The sequence below is a fragment of the Rhinoderma darwinii genome, chromosome 4 (assembly GCF_050947455.1).
Source record: "Rhinoderma darwinii isolate aRhiDar2 chromosome 4, aRhiDar2.hap1, whole genome shotgun sequence".
NCBI lineage: Eukaryota > Metazoa > Chordata > Amphibia > Anura > Rhinodermatidae > Rhinoderma > Rhinoderma darwinii.
The window spans coordinates 124,219,730-124,236,641 of NC_134690.1; the positions used below are offsets into that span (position 1 = coordinate 124,219,730).

General features: G+C 46.4%; 1 protein-coding gene across 1 annotated transcript in view; it reads left to right on the forward strand.

The window, feature by feature from the left end:
* Positions 1–16,912, forward strand: part of LOC142760462 (uncharacterized) — a 66,670-nt gene that overhangs the window by 15,203 nt on the left and 34,555 nt on the right. The window contains exon 3 of the mRNA XM_075863653.1: positions 7,120–7,323. Within this exon, the coding sequence (XP_075719768.1) occupies positions 7,120–7,323 (204 nt within the window). The remainder of the gene's footprint in view (positions 1–7,119; positions 7,324–16,912) is intronic.

A 16,912-nucleotide genomic window follows, 5' to 3' on the forward strand; every position in this document is an offset into this window, starting at 1 on the left:
CACACATGAACACATCACACACTATATATATACACACATGAACACATCACACACTATATACACACACATGAACACATCACACACTCTATATACACACATGAACACATCACACACTATATACACACACATGAACACATTACACACTATATATACACTATATATACACATATGTATACATATGTACACATCACAGACACACAAATAGGCACAGGCACATTACACGCACACATTATACACATATAAAGTACACATTGTAAACACACGTGCACTTACTTTTTTATGTAGGATATTTGTGAAGGCAGATTGATGGGGTGAGATTCGTCACTCCAGCACTTCTGCTGACAGTCTGACACAGAGCCTGCCAACTGTCTCCCCACCCCCACCCTCACGTCCCGAATGGCAACAGCAGGAGGAGGAGGAGAGGTTGTGTGAAGAGCAGAGAAGGTGGGCTGGAGGTGGGAGATTTTAGCACAGGGAGTTTTGTAATAGCAGCACAGACCACGGCTGCTATTACAGTCGGACGACAGTTCTAAGCTGCTGTGCCGGTCGCCCCCTTACAAATGCTGTACCCTGCCGCCTTAATTTTGGCAATCGTATTCATCCGTATTCATATGGCAAATGGTGGACACAGGCTCAGAAGCTGAGTCGGTGACACGCTGCTGTAATTTAGCTCCGACACCCACTATTCGCTGCATTTAAGGTGTTTTCAGCTCATTGCCACCCCAGCAACGAAATTGCTGGGGTGCCAGTGGCTGCAATGGGAACCGGAGGCCTAAGGCCCTGGTCACACTGAGTTTTTTTACGTGGAAACCGCGTCAGAAAATGCGCCAAAAAACGGCCGAAAATGCCTCCCATTGATTTCAATAGGAGGCAGATGCGTTTTTTTACCGAGAGCGGTAAAAAACGCTTTTGGTAAAAAGAAGCGACATGCCCTATCTTCGGACGTTTACGCCTCTGACCTCCCATTGACATCAATGCCCGTGGCGCTCAATGGCCGCGGGCGAAAAACGCAGCGAAAATTTTCTGCCTGCAAAAAACTCAGTGTGAACTCAGCCTAATACTTCCCTCCAGGTCTGCCAAGTACGGAAGCCTTCCAGGCCCCGCCTGGAGGCGGGGCCTAAACTACTTCCGTAGCCGACAGGAAGATGGAGCTGAGGGGCTGAGTCAGTGTCACCAGCGGTGGGTGCCAGCTGTATGTTACAGCTGACACCCTCCTGTAATGGCAGGAACCGGAACTAGCTCCGATCCCTACCATTAACCCCTTAGATGCAGCGATCTCTGCATCTTAGCAGTTGGTAGCAAATCGACAGCTCTGCCATTCGATCGCAGGGCTGCCGACTACTGCTATGGCAACAGGAGGCCTAACAATGGCCTCCTGCTCTGCCATTACGGAAGCCGATTAGGTCCCGCCCAGAGGCGAAGCCTAATCGGCTTGCTTTCAGTGAACAGCTGACAGATCTAATACATTGCACTACATAGGTAGTGCAATGTATTAGAAAATGTATCAGACAGTTGGACTTTCAAGTCCCCTAGTGGGACTAAAACAAAGTGAAAAAAAAAGTTGGAAAAAATATAATAAAATTTAAAGTAATAAAATAAAACACAATCGCCCTTTTTCTCTTATCAAGTCCTTTATTATTGAAATAAATAAATAAACCATACATATTTGGTATCCCCACGACCATAACGGCCTGAACTATAAAAATATTATAATATTTATTCACGCGGTGAACAGCGTAAAAAAAAACCCTGTAAAAATCAATGCCAGAATCAAAAAGTCACGTGTCCAAAAATAGTACCTATAAAAACTATAGCTCGTCTTGCAAAAAACAAGCTCTCATATTGCTCTGTCGAAGAAAAAAATTAAAAAGTCATGGTTCTCACAACATAGCAACTGAAAAAAAAACATTATTTTTACAAAAGTAATCTTATTGTGCAAAAAGTTGTAAAACATAAAAAAGTGCTATAAATTTGGTATCGACGGAATCGTACTGACCCGCAGAGTAAAGTTAACATGTAATTTCTAACACATGCCAGAATTGCTGTTTTTTGGTCAACTTGATCAAAAAGTCGCATGTACCCCAAAATAGTACCAATAATAACTACAGTTCGTCCCGCAAAAAAACAGCCCTCTTACCACTACGTCTATGAAAAAATAAAAGTTGTTAAGGCTCCAATAAGTCAGGAAAGAAAGAATATGTGTCACGTTGGGTGCGTGGACCCACTGGGCCGTACCGCCTTAACGGTATGGCAGCTGGCCTACAGGGCACAGGTCAAAGTCTATAGTTCAAATAGGTGTACCTGTGGCAACTTCGAACAGCAGCAAGACAGGCTCGGATGAGACTAAGGCAGCAGGCAGACACCAGGCGTGGTGTAACAGGACAGGCGTAGTACTTAGCGCAGCATGACTCCAACTCAATATGGCACTTGGTTCTGGATAGCACGGGACACAGGATACAGGGAGCAGGAACAGGAACACTGGGAACTAGGAACCACTAAGGGACCATTTGCAGAGACAAACATAGGTAACGCCAACCATGCTCAGGCATTGCAGGCAGGGGCTGGGCCCTTCTTATAGTCCAGGGTGCTCATGGGCTAATTTGGTACTTTAATTCATGTGCGCACCCTACGGGACCCAGTGAAGTGGAAGTGAGCGCTGGTGTCTCCTGAGGAGGAGATGCGGGCCAGCGTTTACTGATCCATGGCTGCAGCCGTCAGGACGTGAGTGAACCTGACGGCCCACTGCAATGGGCATTACAATATGCAGTTGTGCGGGCCTGAGGGGAACATTTCTTCTGTTCCAAAAGGTGATTTATCAAGGCCCTAAAATTAGGGAATCAGGAAGGGGAGGGCCCAAACATATCTGCTGGAAGCAAGGGTGCCCATATTATACCAGGACAACACTTCCCAGCAAACTTCCCCAAACTGCAAAGGTGCGGAGTGTGGCCCGAAAGGGAGATAAGAAAGGACACCATTTATTAGTGCGACACTGGCCTGTGCATAAAGGATTGCTTCACAGCGTAACACACATCTATGGATTATTTTATTGTTTTTTTTTACCCCATTATTATACCACCTGACTATGTCCCTGATGTACCCTCCCCAGCTTACATATACCCACACATTATAAACTAAATACCGGTAAAACTCTAAACAAAACTACTACCAAGCAAAATCCACGCTCCAAAAGCCAAATGGTGCTCCCTCCCTTCTGAGACCTACTGTGTGCCCAAACAGCCGTTTTACTTCTACATATATGGCATAGACATACCCGGAAGAACCCTTTTAACAATTTTTGGGGGGTGTGTCTCCAGTGGCATAAGCTGGGCACGACATATTTGCCACTGAAATGGCATATCTAGGGAAAAATTTTAATTTTTCCTTTGCACCATCCGCAGCGCATTCATTTATGGAAAAGACCTGTGGGGTGAAAATGCTCACTACACCCTTAATAAATGCCTTGAGTGGTGTAGTTTCCAAAATGGGGTCACTTCTCATGGGTTTCTTTTATTATTTAAAATCAGAGCCTCTGCAATTGTGAACCAATACTTTGTAAATCGCCAAATTTGGCCTCAATTTCTCATGGTATACTTTCACTCCTGAGCCCTGTCTAATGTCCAGGCAAAAGATTAGGGTCAAATGTAGGGTGATTCTAAAACCGGGAAACACAGCATAATAATTTAGAGAGCTGCCTTGTTATGGTGGAACAAGATGGGCACCACATATTGGCATATCTATGGAAAAATTCCCATTTTCACTCTGCAACATTGAGTGCACACTAATTTCTGGAAAACACCTGTGGGGTTAACATGCTCACTACACCCCTAGGTGAATATATTGAGGGGTGTCGTTTCCAAAATAGGGTCACTTCTGGGGGGTTTCCACTGTTTTGGTCGCACTGGGGCTTAACAAATGCGACATAGCAACCAGAAACCAATCCAGAAAAATCTGCACTCCAAAAGCCAAATGGCGCTCTTTCCCTTCTGAGCCCTACTGTGTGCCCAAACAGCAGTTTGACCACATATGGGGTATTGCTGTACTCGGGAGAAATTGCTTTACAAATGTTGCAGTGTTTTTTCTCCTTTATTTGTTGAGAAAATGAAAAATGTTGCGCTAAGGCTACGTCTTATTGAAGAAAATGTTTTATTTTTATTTTCATTCTTTAAATCAATAGATTTTCATTTAGAGTTTTCCAATTATAGCAATCGTACACTATACAAGTACATTGAAAATTTGAAGTAAGTAACATAAGTCAACCAAATGACAATATTGAAGCGTTAATGTGCATATACATCATTATATCGAGACAAGGACATTAGTAAAGAAACAGGCGTTACACCAGAGATACATGAGTTAATTCAGCTAAAGATCGGCATACAAACCAATCCAAGTTACATTATCTACAAGAGGATAATCCGCAGCACCTTCACTGCCCAATTCTAATAACATCTATGAAACACCTGTGGGGTCAAAATGTTCACTACACCCCTGTGTAGGGGTGTAGTTTCGTAAATGAAGTCACTTTTGGGTAGTTTCCACTGTACATGTCCCTCAGGGGCTTTGCAAAAGCGACATGGTGTTAAGAAACCAATCCAGCAAAATATGAGCTCCCAAAAGCCAAATGGCCCTCCTTCTCTTCTGAGCCCTGCCGTGTTCCAAAACTGCAGTTTATGACCACTTATGGGGTATTTTCGTACTCCAGAGAAGTTGTTTTACAAATGTTGGGGTTCTTTTTTTCCTTTATTTGTTGAGAAAATTAACAATTTTGAGCTAAAGCTACGTCTTATTAAAGAAAAAGGAATTTTGAAACACCTGTTGGGTCAAATGTTAATTAGCAAGTATAATGTGTGGCATTACTATCTTTTTACAAGCAGATACATTTAAATTTAGAAAAATGCTAATTTTTGCAATTTTTATCCAAATTTTTGTGTTTTTCACAATTAAATACTGAATGGATCGACCAAATTTTACCACTAACTTAAAGTACAATGTGTCACGAGAAAACAATCTCAGAATTGCTTGTATAGGTAAAAGCATTCCAAAGTTGTTACCACATAAAGTGACACATGTCAGATGTGAAAAATAAGGGTATGTTCACACGCAGTGTTTTCAGACGTAATTCGGGCATTTTACGCCTCGAATTACGCCTGAAATAACGCCCCTAATACGCCTACAAACATCTGCCCATTGCTTGCAATGGGTTTCACTGTGTTCTGTTCCCACGAGGTGTAAATTTACACGTCGCTGTATGGCTCGTAAAAAGACGCCCGCGAAAAAGAAGTGCATGTCACTTCTTGGGACGTTTTTGGAGCCGTTTTTCATTGGCTCCATTGAAAAACAGCTCCAATAACGGCCGTAAAATACGCTGCGAAAAACCCGAGTTGCTACAAAAACGTCCGAAAATCAGGAGCTGTTTTCGCCTGAAAACAGTCCCGTATTTTCAGATGTTTTTGGTCACTGCGTGTGAACATACCCTAGGGCTCTGTAGGGAAGGTCAAAAGTGACTGCATTAGGAAGGGGTTAATATTTGTGTTATTCCGTCATATTTTTATGGACACAGTAAGGCCTTGTTCACACGGCATGTATTTGACATGTTTTTGACTCTTTGTACGCGCCGAAAAACTCGTGAAAAACGCATGCTTTAAGCTTCCCATTGACCTCAATTGGAAAACGCATTGTAGTGCATACAACGCGTTTTTTTTTACACTCGCTTGTTTAAAAAGAAGCGTAAGGTCAATTAACGCGCCTAATTCCCATAGTCAATGGGAGTCCTAATTACGCGTCAAAAACGCAATACGCATCCGAAAACACCTGTATTTTAAAAAGCGGTTTATAAAAACGCTAGCGCACATCAGGTTTTTTTTAGCGCCGTGTGAACAAGGCCTAAAGAGAAAGCGAAACTACAAGCAGATCACTTATATCAGAGTGGGGCAAAATAAACAATCAACTCCTCTCTTTTTCCTATGCAGATATATTCAGTCCTGATTTATCAATTACTGGCCGTGACTTTGAATTGTTGAAAGGTTAAGCAAATTAATGTTTGTTTTTGTATAATTCAAAGTTATACAATTCTCCAATATACTTTCTGAATTATTTCCTCACGGTTTTCAAGATCTTTTCTAGTTTGTTATTCTGTGGGAATATTCATTGGTTACTTCCAGTAGATAAAATTCTGTCCATGGTCATGTGATGGACACACAGGTGCATGGCTTGTTAGAAGACACAGCTCTGATACACATAGTGTAACTGTAACGAGCCGTGCACCTGTGTGTCTGTCACATGACCAGGACAGAATAACAAGAAGCAGAGATCTTGAAAACTGTAAGAAATTAACATAGAAAGTATATTGAAAAATTATATAACTTTTAATTATACAAAAGATAACATTAATTTGCTGAAACTGCACAATCCCTTTAATTTTTTGGTCATTGTTAGGCCATCAATAGCTGATCGGTCGAGGTCCGACTCCCGGCACTCCCGCCAATCAGCTGTTTTGAAGGGGTTGCAGCATTCGTACGGGCGCTGTTTCCCCTTCATTCCTTATCTGTACGTACAGTGAATCGCCGACACACTTGTAGCGGTGGTTCACAGTATTACAGCCTTCTCCTCTTCAAAACAGCTTATCAGCAGGGGTGCCGGGAGTCGGACCCCGACCGATCAGCACAATATTTTTGGACTGGACAACCCATTTAAAGAGGTTGTCTGGATAGGAGTTAGTAGAATAGAGTCACTCCTTCATCATTTCTATCAATAAGCCAAGGCAGAGAGTAGCTGTAGGGGACTGGAACACTTGCTGCTGGGTTCCCCTGTAGATTACAGCCGATGGACAACCCCTTTTAATGTCACATATAGTGTGTTGCTGGAAAGAGAAAAAGCAACAGAAATGTGTGCCACTGTCCAAAAACAAATTGTTTTCAATTCTTGGCTATATAAATTAGGAGAAATAGCTAGAGATACCAATTTCTCCAGGTACAATTACAAAATGTAATGATTTGACTGGTCAGAGAGATTGAGGGACATGATTTCAGTCTCATCACTGCTGTATAACTCTACTGATAGACCAACATGTGATTTATGTGATTCCTTAGATTTCATATTCGTTTTTCTTTAATCTTTTAGACTTACAAAGGATCTAAGGGAGAACAATGAGGCAGTGACAGATTCCCAACAGAGGTGCAAGCAGTTACAGGAAGAGATCACAGAAGTGAGAAGAACCGTAGAAAATTACAGAAGAAGATCGTGCCGTTTGGAAAATGAACTGGAAACAATGACGGAAGTTTTAAAGCAATCAGAAGAAGAAGTAGTTAATATGAAACAGGAAAGGTGCTTACTGATATTTGTAACGGCAGGGGGTAGGGAGACGGACAAGTGAGCCCTAATCTACCCGCCACTCTGTCCCTGCCTACTTGCAACGACCCGCCCTAGGCGACGGGGTACAACTGGGCGGCGGTCCCTGCGCTCAGTAAGTGCACGACAAACACGACAAACATACAAGGAACACAAGCAAGGAAAAGGGGCCGTTGCCCACGGCAACACCGTGAGCAACCAGAGTGGTGAACGAGCCGAGTCAAGCCAGGAGTGTGCGAGGTACAAAACGAAAAGCAGAAGAGTAGTCGGTAAGCCAGGGTCGGTATGGAGCAGGATCAAAAATAGCAGGAGCTGTAGCCGGGCCAGGAACCACAAGGAAAGAAACAAAAGCAATAACAAGCACCGAGGGACAGGAAGTGCAGGCTTAAATAGACCGAGGGCGGGAGCTAGCTGAGTCTGGCCAGGTTACGATAGGCTCTCCCACTCCTAAGCCTGCCAGCCTGAATGGTGGAAGCAGGAGTCAGTCTCAGGGATGTATTCTCAGGTGCTGACTGATTAGTTCTGGGAGTTAACCCCGCAGTGCCTGGCAGATCCTTTACAGTACCCCCCCTTTTATGAGGGGCCACCGGACCCTTTCTAAGTGGACCTGGCTTACTGGGGAAACGCAGGTGGAACCTCCTGACCAATACCCCAGCGTGAACATCCCGGGCGGGTACCCAAGTCCTCTCCTCGGGCCCGTATCCTCTCCAATGGACCAGGTACTGGAGGGAGCCTTGGACCATCTTGCTGTCCACAATCCTGGCCACCTCGAATTCCACCCCCTCCGGGGTGAGGATGGGAACAGGAGGTCTCCTCGAGGGAGCCAAGGACGGGGAGCAGCGTTTGAGGAGGGAGGCATGAAACACGTCGTGTATACGAAAAGACGGGGGTAACTCCAGCCGGAAGGAGACAGGATTGAGGACCTCAATGACCTTATACGGCCCAATAAACCGGGGAGCAAACTTCTTGGACGGAACCTTGAGACGCAAGTTCCTAGACGACAACCACACCAGATCCCCGACCATAAACAGGGGGTTAGCAGAACGTTTTTTATCAGCCTGAGTTTTTTGTACGCTCTGGGACACCTCTAGGTTTTTCTGAACCTGGGCCCAGACTGTGCACAGTTCCCGATGAACGACCTCTACCTCAGGATTGTTGGAACTACCAGGTGAAACGGAGGAGAACCGTGGATTAAACCCAAAATTACAAAAAAAAGGAGAGACCCCAGACGAGTTACTGACCCGGTTATTAAGGGAAAATTCGGCGAGGGGAATGAAAGAGACCCAATCAAATTGACAGTCAGAGACAAAACACCTTAAGTATTGTTCTAGAGACTGATTAGTCCTCTCCGTTTGGCCATTGGTTTCAGGATGGAAGGCAGAGGAGAAGGACAGATCAATCCCCAACTTCATACAGAAGGCTCTCCAAAACAATGAAACAAATTGTACCCCTCTGTCCGAAACAATATTGACAGGGACCCCATGGAGACGCAGGATGTGTTTGACAAACAAGGTAGCCAACGTTTTGGCGTTGGGTAGTTTCTTGAGGGGCACAAAGTGGCACATCTTACTGAAGCGGTCCACCACCACCCATACCACCGACTTGCCTTGGGATGGAGGCAAATCGGTGATAAAATCCATGGAGATATGTGTCCAAGGTCTCTGGGGAATGGGCAACGAACGCAGTAAGCCCGCTGGTCGGGACCTGGGAGTCTTGGACCTAGCACAAACCTCACAAGCGGCGACGTAGGCCTTAACGTCTTTAGGCAACCCAGGCCACCAATAATTTCTGGTAATTAGGTGTTTGGTACCCAGGATGCCTGGATGGCCAGATAGTGCGGAGTCATGATTTTCCCTAAGTACCCTTAGCCGGAATTGCAGGGGAACAAACAGCTTGTTCTCAGGAAGGTTCCCGGGAGCTGCACCTTGATCAGCAGCAATTTCAGAGACTAAATCAGAATCGATCGAGGAAATGATTATACCTGGAGGCAAAATACAAGCAGGATCTTCCTCCGAAGGAGGGCTGGCCATGAAGCTACGCGACAGTGCATCAGCCTTAATATTTTTAGACCCAGCCCTATAGGTAACCAAAAAATTGAATCTGGTAAAAAATAACGCCCATCGAGCTTGTCTCGGGTTTAGCCTCCGGGCAGATTCTAGGAACACCAGATTCTTGTGGTCGGTAAGGACCGTTACCTGGTGCCTAGCCCCCTCCAGGAAGTGGCGCCACTCTTCAAATGCCCATTTAATGGCTAAGAGTTCGCGGTTGCCAATATCATAGTTACTTTCAGTTGGCGAAAACTTCCTGGAGAAGTAGGCACAGGGGCGGAGATGGGTGAGGGACCTGGTACCCTGGGACAAGACAGCCCCCACTCCCACCTCAGATGCGTCAACTTCCACGATAAATGGCTCCATTTGGTTGGGCTGAACCAGCACCGGGGCCGAGACAAAGCACTTCTTAAGGACCTCAAAAGCCTGGACAGCCTCAGGAGGCCAGTGGAGGAGATCAGCACCTTTGCGAGTGAGGTCCGTAAGGGGCTTAGCGATGACCGAGAAGTTAGCAATAAATCTCCTGTAATAATTAGCAAACCCCAAAAAACACTGTAACGCCTTCAGGGAGGCAGGTTGGACCCATTCCGCCACAGCCTGAACCTTGGCGGGGTCCATGCGGAATTCATGAGGAGTGAGGATTTGACCCAAAAATGGAATCTCCTGTACCCCAAACACACATTTTTCGGTTTTGGCAAACAGTTTATTTTCCCGAAGGACCTGGAGCACCTTCCTGACATGCTCCACGTGGGAGGACCAGTCCTTGGAAAACACCAGTATGTCATCAAGGTACACTACCAGAAAAATCCCCAGGTAATTTCTCAAAATCTCATTTATGAAATTCTGGAAGACCGCAGGGGCATTACACAACCCAAAGGGCATGACGAGGTATTCGAAATGGCCTTCGGGCGTGTTAAACGCAGTCTTCCACTCATCCCCCTCTTTGATGCGAATAAGGTTATACGCCCCCCGTAGATCCAATTTAGAAAACCATTGGGCCCCCTGAACCTGATTAAAGAGATCAGGAATCAAAGGAAGGGGATACTGGTTCCTTACCGTGACCTTATTCAGGCTACGGTAGTCAATGCATGGCCTAAGACCACCATCCTTCTTCCCCACGAAGAAGAAGCCAGCACCTACCGGAGAAGAAGAGGGACGAATGTAACCCTTGGCCAGGGATTCCTGGATATACACTCTCATAGCTTCACGTTCGGGACAAGAAAGATTAAATATCCTACCCTTAGGAAGCTTAGCTCCTGGTACCAATTCGATAGCGCAATCGTATTCTCTATGAGGAGGTAACACTTCGGAGGCCTCCCTAGAGAAAACATCAGCGAAGTCCTGAACAAACTCGGGTAGCGTATTCGCCTCCTTAGGGGGAGAAATAGAATTAACAGAAAAACATGACGTACAACATTCATTACCCCATTTGGTTAGCTCCCCAGTATTCCAGTCAAACGTAGGATTATGCAACTGCAACCAGGGAAGACCTAGCACCAAATCGTACGATAATCCCTGCATCAACAGTACAGAGCATTGCTCCAAATGCATGGAGCCAACAAGGAGTTCAAAAACAGGGGTATGCTGTGTAAAATAACCATTAGCAAGAGGAGTGGCGTCGATACCCACTACCGGGACAGGTTTAGGCAAATCAATAAGAGGCATAGCAAGGGACATAGCAAATTCCACAGACATGATATTAGTAGAGGACCCTGAATCCACGAAAGCACTGCCGGTAGCAGACCTACCACCAAAAGAGACCTGAAAGGGAAGCAAGATCTTAGTACGTTTCATATTTACGGGAAATACCTGTGCGCCCAAGTGACCTCCCCGATGATCACTTAGACGCGGAAGTTCTCTGGCTGCAACCTTACGCTTAGGACAGTTGTTCACTGGATGCTTGTCGTCCCCACAGTAGAAGCAGAGACCATTCTTCCTGCGGAATTCTCTACGTTGTTGGGGGGACACGGAGGCCCCGAGTTGCATAGGTATCTCTGAATCTTTCGGGGAGGAACGAAGCAACGGAGCTTCGGGAGGCATCATGGGGGAGTCGGAGGAGAAAACACATAAACGTTCACGTTGTCGTTCCCTGAGACGTCGGTCAAGTCGTATCGCTAAAGCCATAACCTGGTCTAGGGAGTCACAAGAGGGATAGCTAACTAGCAGGTCTTTCAGGGCATTCGACAGACCCAACCTAAACTGGCACCTTAAGGCAGGGTCATTCCACCGAGAAGCTACGCACCACTTCCGAAAGTCAGAGCAATACTCCTCAACAGGTCTCTTACCCTGACTTAAGGTCACCAGCTGACTCTCGGCAAAGGCAGTCCTGTCAGTCTCGTCATAAATAAGTCCGAGAGCAGAAAAGAAACAATCAACGGAGGAAAGTTCAGGGGCGTCAGGAGCCAAGGAGAAGGCCCACTCTTGGGGCCCTTCCTGGAGCCGGGACATAATTATACCCACCCGCTGGCTCTCAGAACCTGAGGAATGAGGCTTTAAACGAAAGTAAAGCCTACAACTCTCCCGAAAGGAGAGAAAAGTCCTCCGGTCCCCTGAGAACCGGTCGGGCAACTTGAGGTGGGGTTCAAGAGGTGCGGTGCGGGGAACTACCAGGGTAGCATCAGGCTGGTTGACCCTCTGAGCCAAGGCCTGGACCTGTAGGGAGAGACCCTGCATTTGCTGAGCCAGGGTCTCACGGGGATCCATAGTGGTGTCAGGGACCAGGGGTAGACTAGGTATGGGCTTGTTATTATGTAACGGCAGGGGGTAGGGAGACGGACAAGTGAGCCCTAATCTACCCGCCACTCTGTCCCTGCCTACTTGCAACGACCCGCCCTAGGCGACGGGGTACAACTGGGCGGCGGTCCCTGCGCTCAGTAAGTGCACGACAAACATACAAGGAACACAAGCAAGGAAAAGGGGCCGTTGCCCACGGCAACACCGTGAGCAACCAGAGTGGTGAACGAGCCGAGTCAAGCCAGGAGTGTGCGAGGTACAAAACGAAAAGCAGAAGAGTAGTCGGTAAGCCAGGGTCGGTATGGAGCAGGATCAAAAATAGCAAGAGCTGTAGCCGGGCCAGGAACCACAAGGAAAGAAACAAAAGCAATAACAAGCACCGAGGGACAGGAAGTGCAGGCTTAAATAGACCGAGGGCGGGAGCTAGCTGAGTCTGGCCAGGTTACGATAGGCTCTCCCACTCCTAAGCCTGCCAGCCTGAATGGTGGAAGCAGGAGTCAGTCTCAGGGATGTATTCTCAGGTGCTGACTGATTAGTTCTGGGAGTTAACCCCGCAGTGCCTGGCAGATCCTTTACAATATTATAATATAATATAATATAATATAATATAGACTGCAAATACAGCGTAATATAAGTGAGTCAGTAAGAGCAGTGGCCAAGGTACCTAATTATTTTCTATGCAACTGATGATAAATCTGCCAATTTGTCGGAATTTTCTGTCAATAACAGTGACAGATGATAGTTTTACTATGAGTTGCTTATAAGCTAATTCAAAAGTGACAACCAATATGGACTTTTACATTTTGGGTGGAAATCTTTAAATCATGATTTCCTGAGAAGTGCCAGCAATGACTATGGCTGAATAGCATGGTATCTAGTATGCTTACATGAACTATTTCACTTGAAAAGAAGGTGGTTGTTAGGTAATGTGACCCTGGCAACCAGACGGTCTGATTTAATTTAGCTGATGAGTCCATAGCTAGATTGGCACAGATAAGGATAGCTTGTCAGCATTGAAGCTATGCTTTACCATACACCATCGCTGTGGAATTCATCACAGTTTCTGTGGGACTTACTCACACAGCACGGCGAGATCTCGCGAGATCACTCTGTACTGTCATTCACAGCGTGATCTCGCGAGATCATACTGTGCTGTGAGTAAGTCCCACAGATACTTTACCAAAGTGTCGGGAGTGTGAATAGACATCACATCCTGGCTGGAGGCAATGTCTATTCACTCTCAAGACACTTCGGTAAAGTTACTGTGGGTGTATGTGACAGCACAGCGTGATCTTGTGAGGCCACGCTGTGCTGTGAGTACAGATGGAAATGAATGGAGAGAAGTGTGTGACGCTGATTGGTCAGCGTCATACACTTCTCTTTACAACGCCCACTTGGTCAAAAGTTAAAAAACGCCCTGTTGGGCATTAAGAAACTAATTCGCATAAATATAAAATTGTTCATAACTTGCTGAAAAATTATAGTTTTTCAAAATAAAAATCACGGTTGTTAACTACATTACAGCGCCGATCAGATTAGGTATGGAATAGGGCATTTATAATCTGGTGACAGAGCCTCTTTAATATTGCTATCAAGCTATAGCTTTAAATTAGTACATTGCCCAAAATAATTTAATAGTTCCTATCTCTTGTAGCGACAGTGTGGTTTTCAGGATACCTTTTCCGTTTCTCCAGATACACTTTGGTTATGGAGAGGGATTGGGGCACAGCATTTGTGGTGGGTGTGGCTTATGGATTTGGTTATCTAGTGGGTGTATCTTATGGGTGTGGCTTATACAGTGGGTGTAGCTAATCGGGACATGGCTTTCTTCCCAGAATTTCTGCATACAAATAAACGAACAAAAATTTCTGCAATAGTTTGGCTGACAACTACTATGGTGGCCGGTATCCCTCTCTTGTTATCTGGTTGTATACATGCAGGTGATGTCTTACGTTATCACTAGGGTCTTGGAAAACTTTGTGACAACCTCTATGGGAGCTTAGTGGCGGCCATATTAGCTGTCATTCAGCTTTCCCAGAAACTGATAACACTGGGCACAGGCTGAAATGAGCTTGAAAGAAGGCAACATCTCAAGGTCTTATAATTGAAGCCATATCTTCTATAAATATAACCCGTCTTTACCTACATCTCGGCTGCTACAATTGCCCTATACTGTAGGCCGAAGATACAGGTTTGAGAAACTGCGCACAAGGATAAAATGAGTAATAAGAAATACGAATTACTAGTTATGACACGCATGCTAAGAACGAAAGGTCCCATCTGTGGGGAGACACAATTCACAACATTTCTCACAATTACCACACACCAAGAAAAACACTGCTTGGAGGCGGTAAATAGGTCAATAACGTTATATTTACCAGTTGGTGTAGCGCAGGGATTTCCTACCCTCATATCATCCACTGCTGTTTCCTTTCAGGCAGCAAACTGTACACTAGGGAACACAGCAGTCTGTTACTCAGGTTTTGCCCCCGAGCGGCCGTTACGTGGAAAGACACACCACTATAATATGTCCTAGCAACTGTTCCCCAACCAGGGACAAACACAGGATTTTTAAAGGGGGGTTTCCAAACGCATACTTTGCAAACCAAGTTATTTTCAACACGCTCCCGCTACCCTCTGGTGTTTAGCCTACGAGTATTGTTATGCACCAACCAAGCCCTTTATATTACAAGCTGTAATGAAAAAAAGGGTAGGCGATATGTGCTGACCACTACCAGTAGCGCAAAAACCAGCGTAGATCGTGCCACACTTAGTGCCCCTTGTACATGGTACCCCACGCTGCCCCCTGTAGATAGTACCACACACAGCCCATGTAGATAGTGCTTCTAGGAGATAGTGCCACACACTCCCCCCTTTTATAGATAGTGCCACACATCCACATAGATAGTGCCACAGTACCTCCAGTAGATAGTGCCACACACCACTCCCTGTAGATATTGCCATACACTCCCCCCTTTGCAGATAGTGCCACACACCCGTTTTTGTAGATTGTGCCACACCCCCCTGTAGATACTGCCACACATCCCCTGTAGATAGAGTGCCTGGGTGCCCCCAAACAAATAATAAAAAACATACTCACCACAGCCCCCTGCAGATAGTTCCACACAGCCCCCTGTAGATAGTGCCACATACACCCCCCTGAAGATAGTGCCACACATCCCCTGTAGATAGTGCCTGGGTGCCCCCCAATCCAATAAAAAATGTATAATCAACTAGCTCCGTTCCTGCGAAGAACGGTGTTCCACAGCCTCCTCATTCCTGCAGCCTATATGGTGCTGAGACGGAATCCTTGCTAAGGCCCCATGCACATAACCGTAAAAAACCTCCGTTTTTGTGGACCGCAATTGCGGTCCGCAAAAACGGACCCATTCACTTTCATTGAATGCGGACACCTTTCCGTAGCACTACGGAAGGGTGTCCGTGCCGCGGAAATGTTCCGGGAATTATGGAACATGTCCGTTCTTTTGCATTTTGCGGGCCGTATGGGAGCACGGCCCGAAAATGCGTCTGTCAGTCGGCGGCCGGCTGTGATTGCGGGCACGGTCGTGTGCATGGGGCCTTAGGCTTGTGCAATCCAGTGATGCCATTCTGCCAGCATGCGCAGGGATCACCTCCCAGCGTCTTATAGGTTGCAGGCCTAACGCGACATGTAGCCTAGGGAATGGCAGAGCAGGGAACGGATAGATTCCTGCACTGCCATAGTATTCAATTGTATCTCTAAAGACGCAGATACAATTGAATATGGCGGTCGTCCGAGGCACCGGGCCAATTTCCAGTCCTAGCAACACCATTAGGGGGGATTCACACGAGCGTGTATTCGGTCCGTGCGGGCCGCGTGGTTTTCACGCGGCACGCATGGACCAATACAAGTCTATGGGGCAGTACAGACAGTCCGTGCTTTTTGCGCAGCGTTTGTCTGCTGCGCAAAAAGCGCGACAGGTTCAATAACTCTGCGTATTTCGCGCATCACGCACCCATTGAAGTCAATGGGTGCGTGAAAATCACGCGCACCACACGGAAGCACTTCCGTGGGACGAGCGTGATTCGCGCAACAGCAGTGAAAAGGATGAATGAAAACAGAAAAGCACCACGTGCTTTTCTGTTTCCGAACATCCAAACGGAGTGTCTTTGCGATGAGCGAAGCCGGACAAGCGTACCGAACTTCACCGGGTTCGGCCAAACTCGTTTTGGCCGATCCCGGCAAAAAAATTATCGGTACGCGACGTCAGGAGATAGTCACTGTCCATGGTGCTGAAAGAGTTAAACTGTTTCAGCACCATGGACAGTGACTTGCGATCCCAAAATACATTAACCTGTAAAAAAACCCGAAGTTCTAACTTACCGATTACTCCTGTCTCCTTCCTGCAGTCCGACCTCCCGGGATGACACTTCAGTTCAAGTGACAGCTCCAGCCAATCACAGGCCAAGCACAGGCTGCAGCCAATCACAGGCTGCAGCGGTCACTTGGACTGCTGCGTCATCCAGGGAGGTGGGGCCCGATGTCAAGAGAGGCGCGTCACCAAGGACGCGTCACCAAGGACGCGTCACCAAGGCAACGGCCGGGAAGTTCTCGGTAAGTAGGAACTTTATCTTTTTTTTTTACAGGTTTTTCGCTGTTGTGTTCGGCATTCACTGTCGAGGGTGCTGAAAGATTTATCTCTTTCAGCACCTTGGACAGTGACGGGCGTTGACAAGCCTCATCTCTATGATGCCGGCTGCGCGAAAATCACGCAGCCGCGCATCAGACACGCATGACACACGCA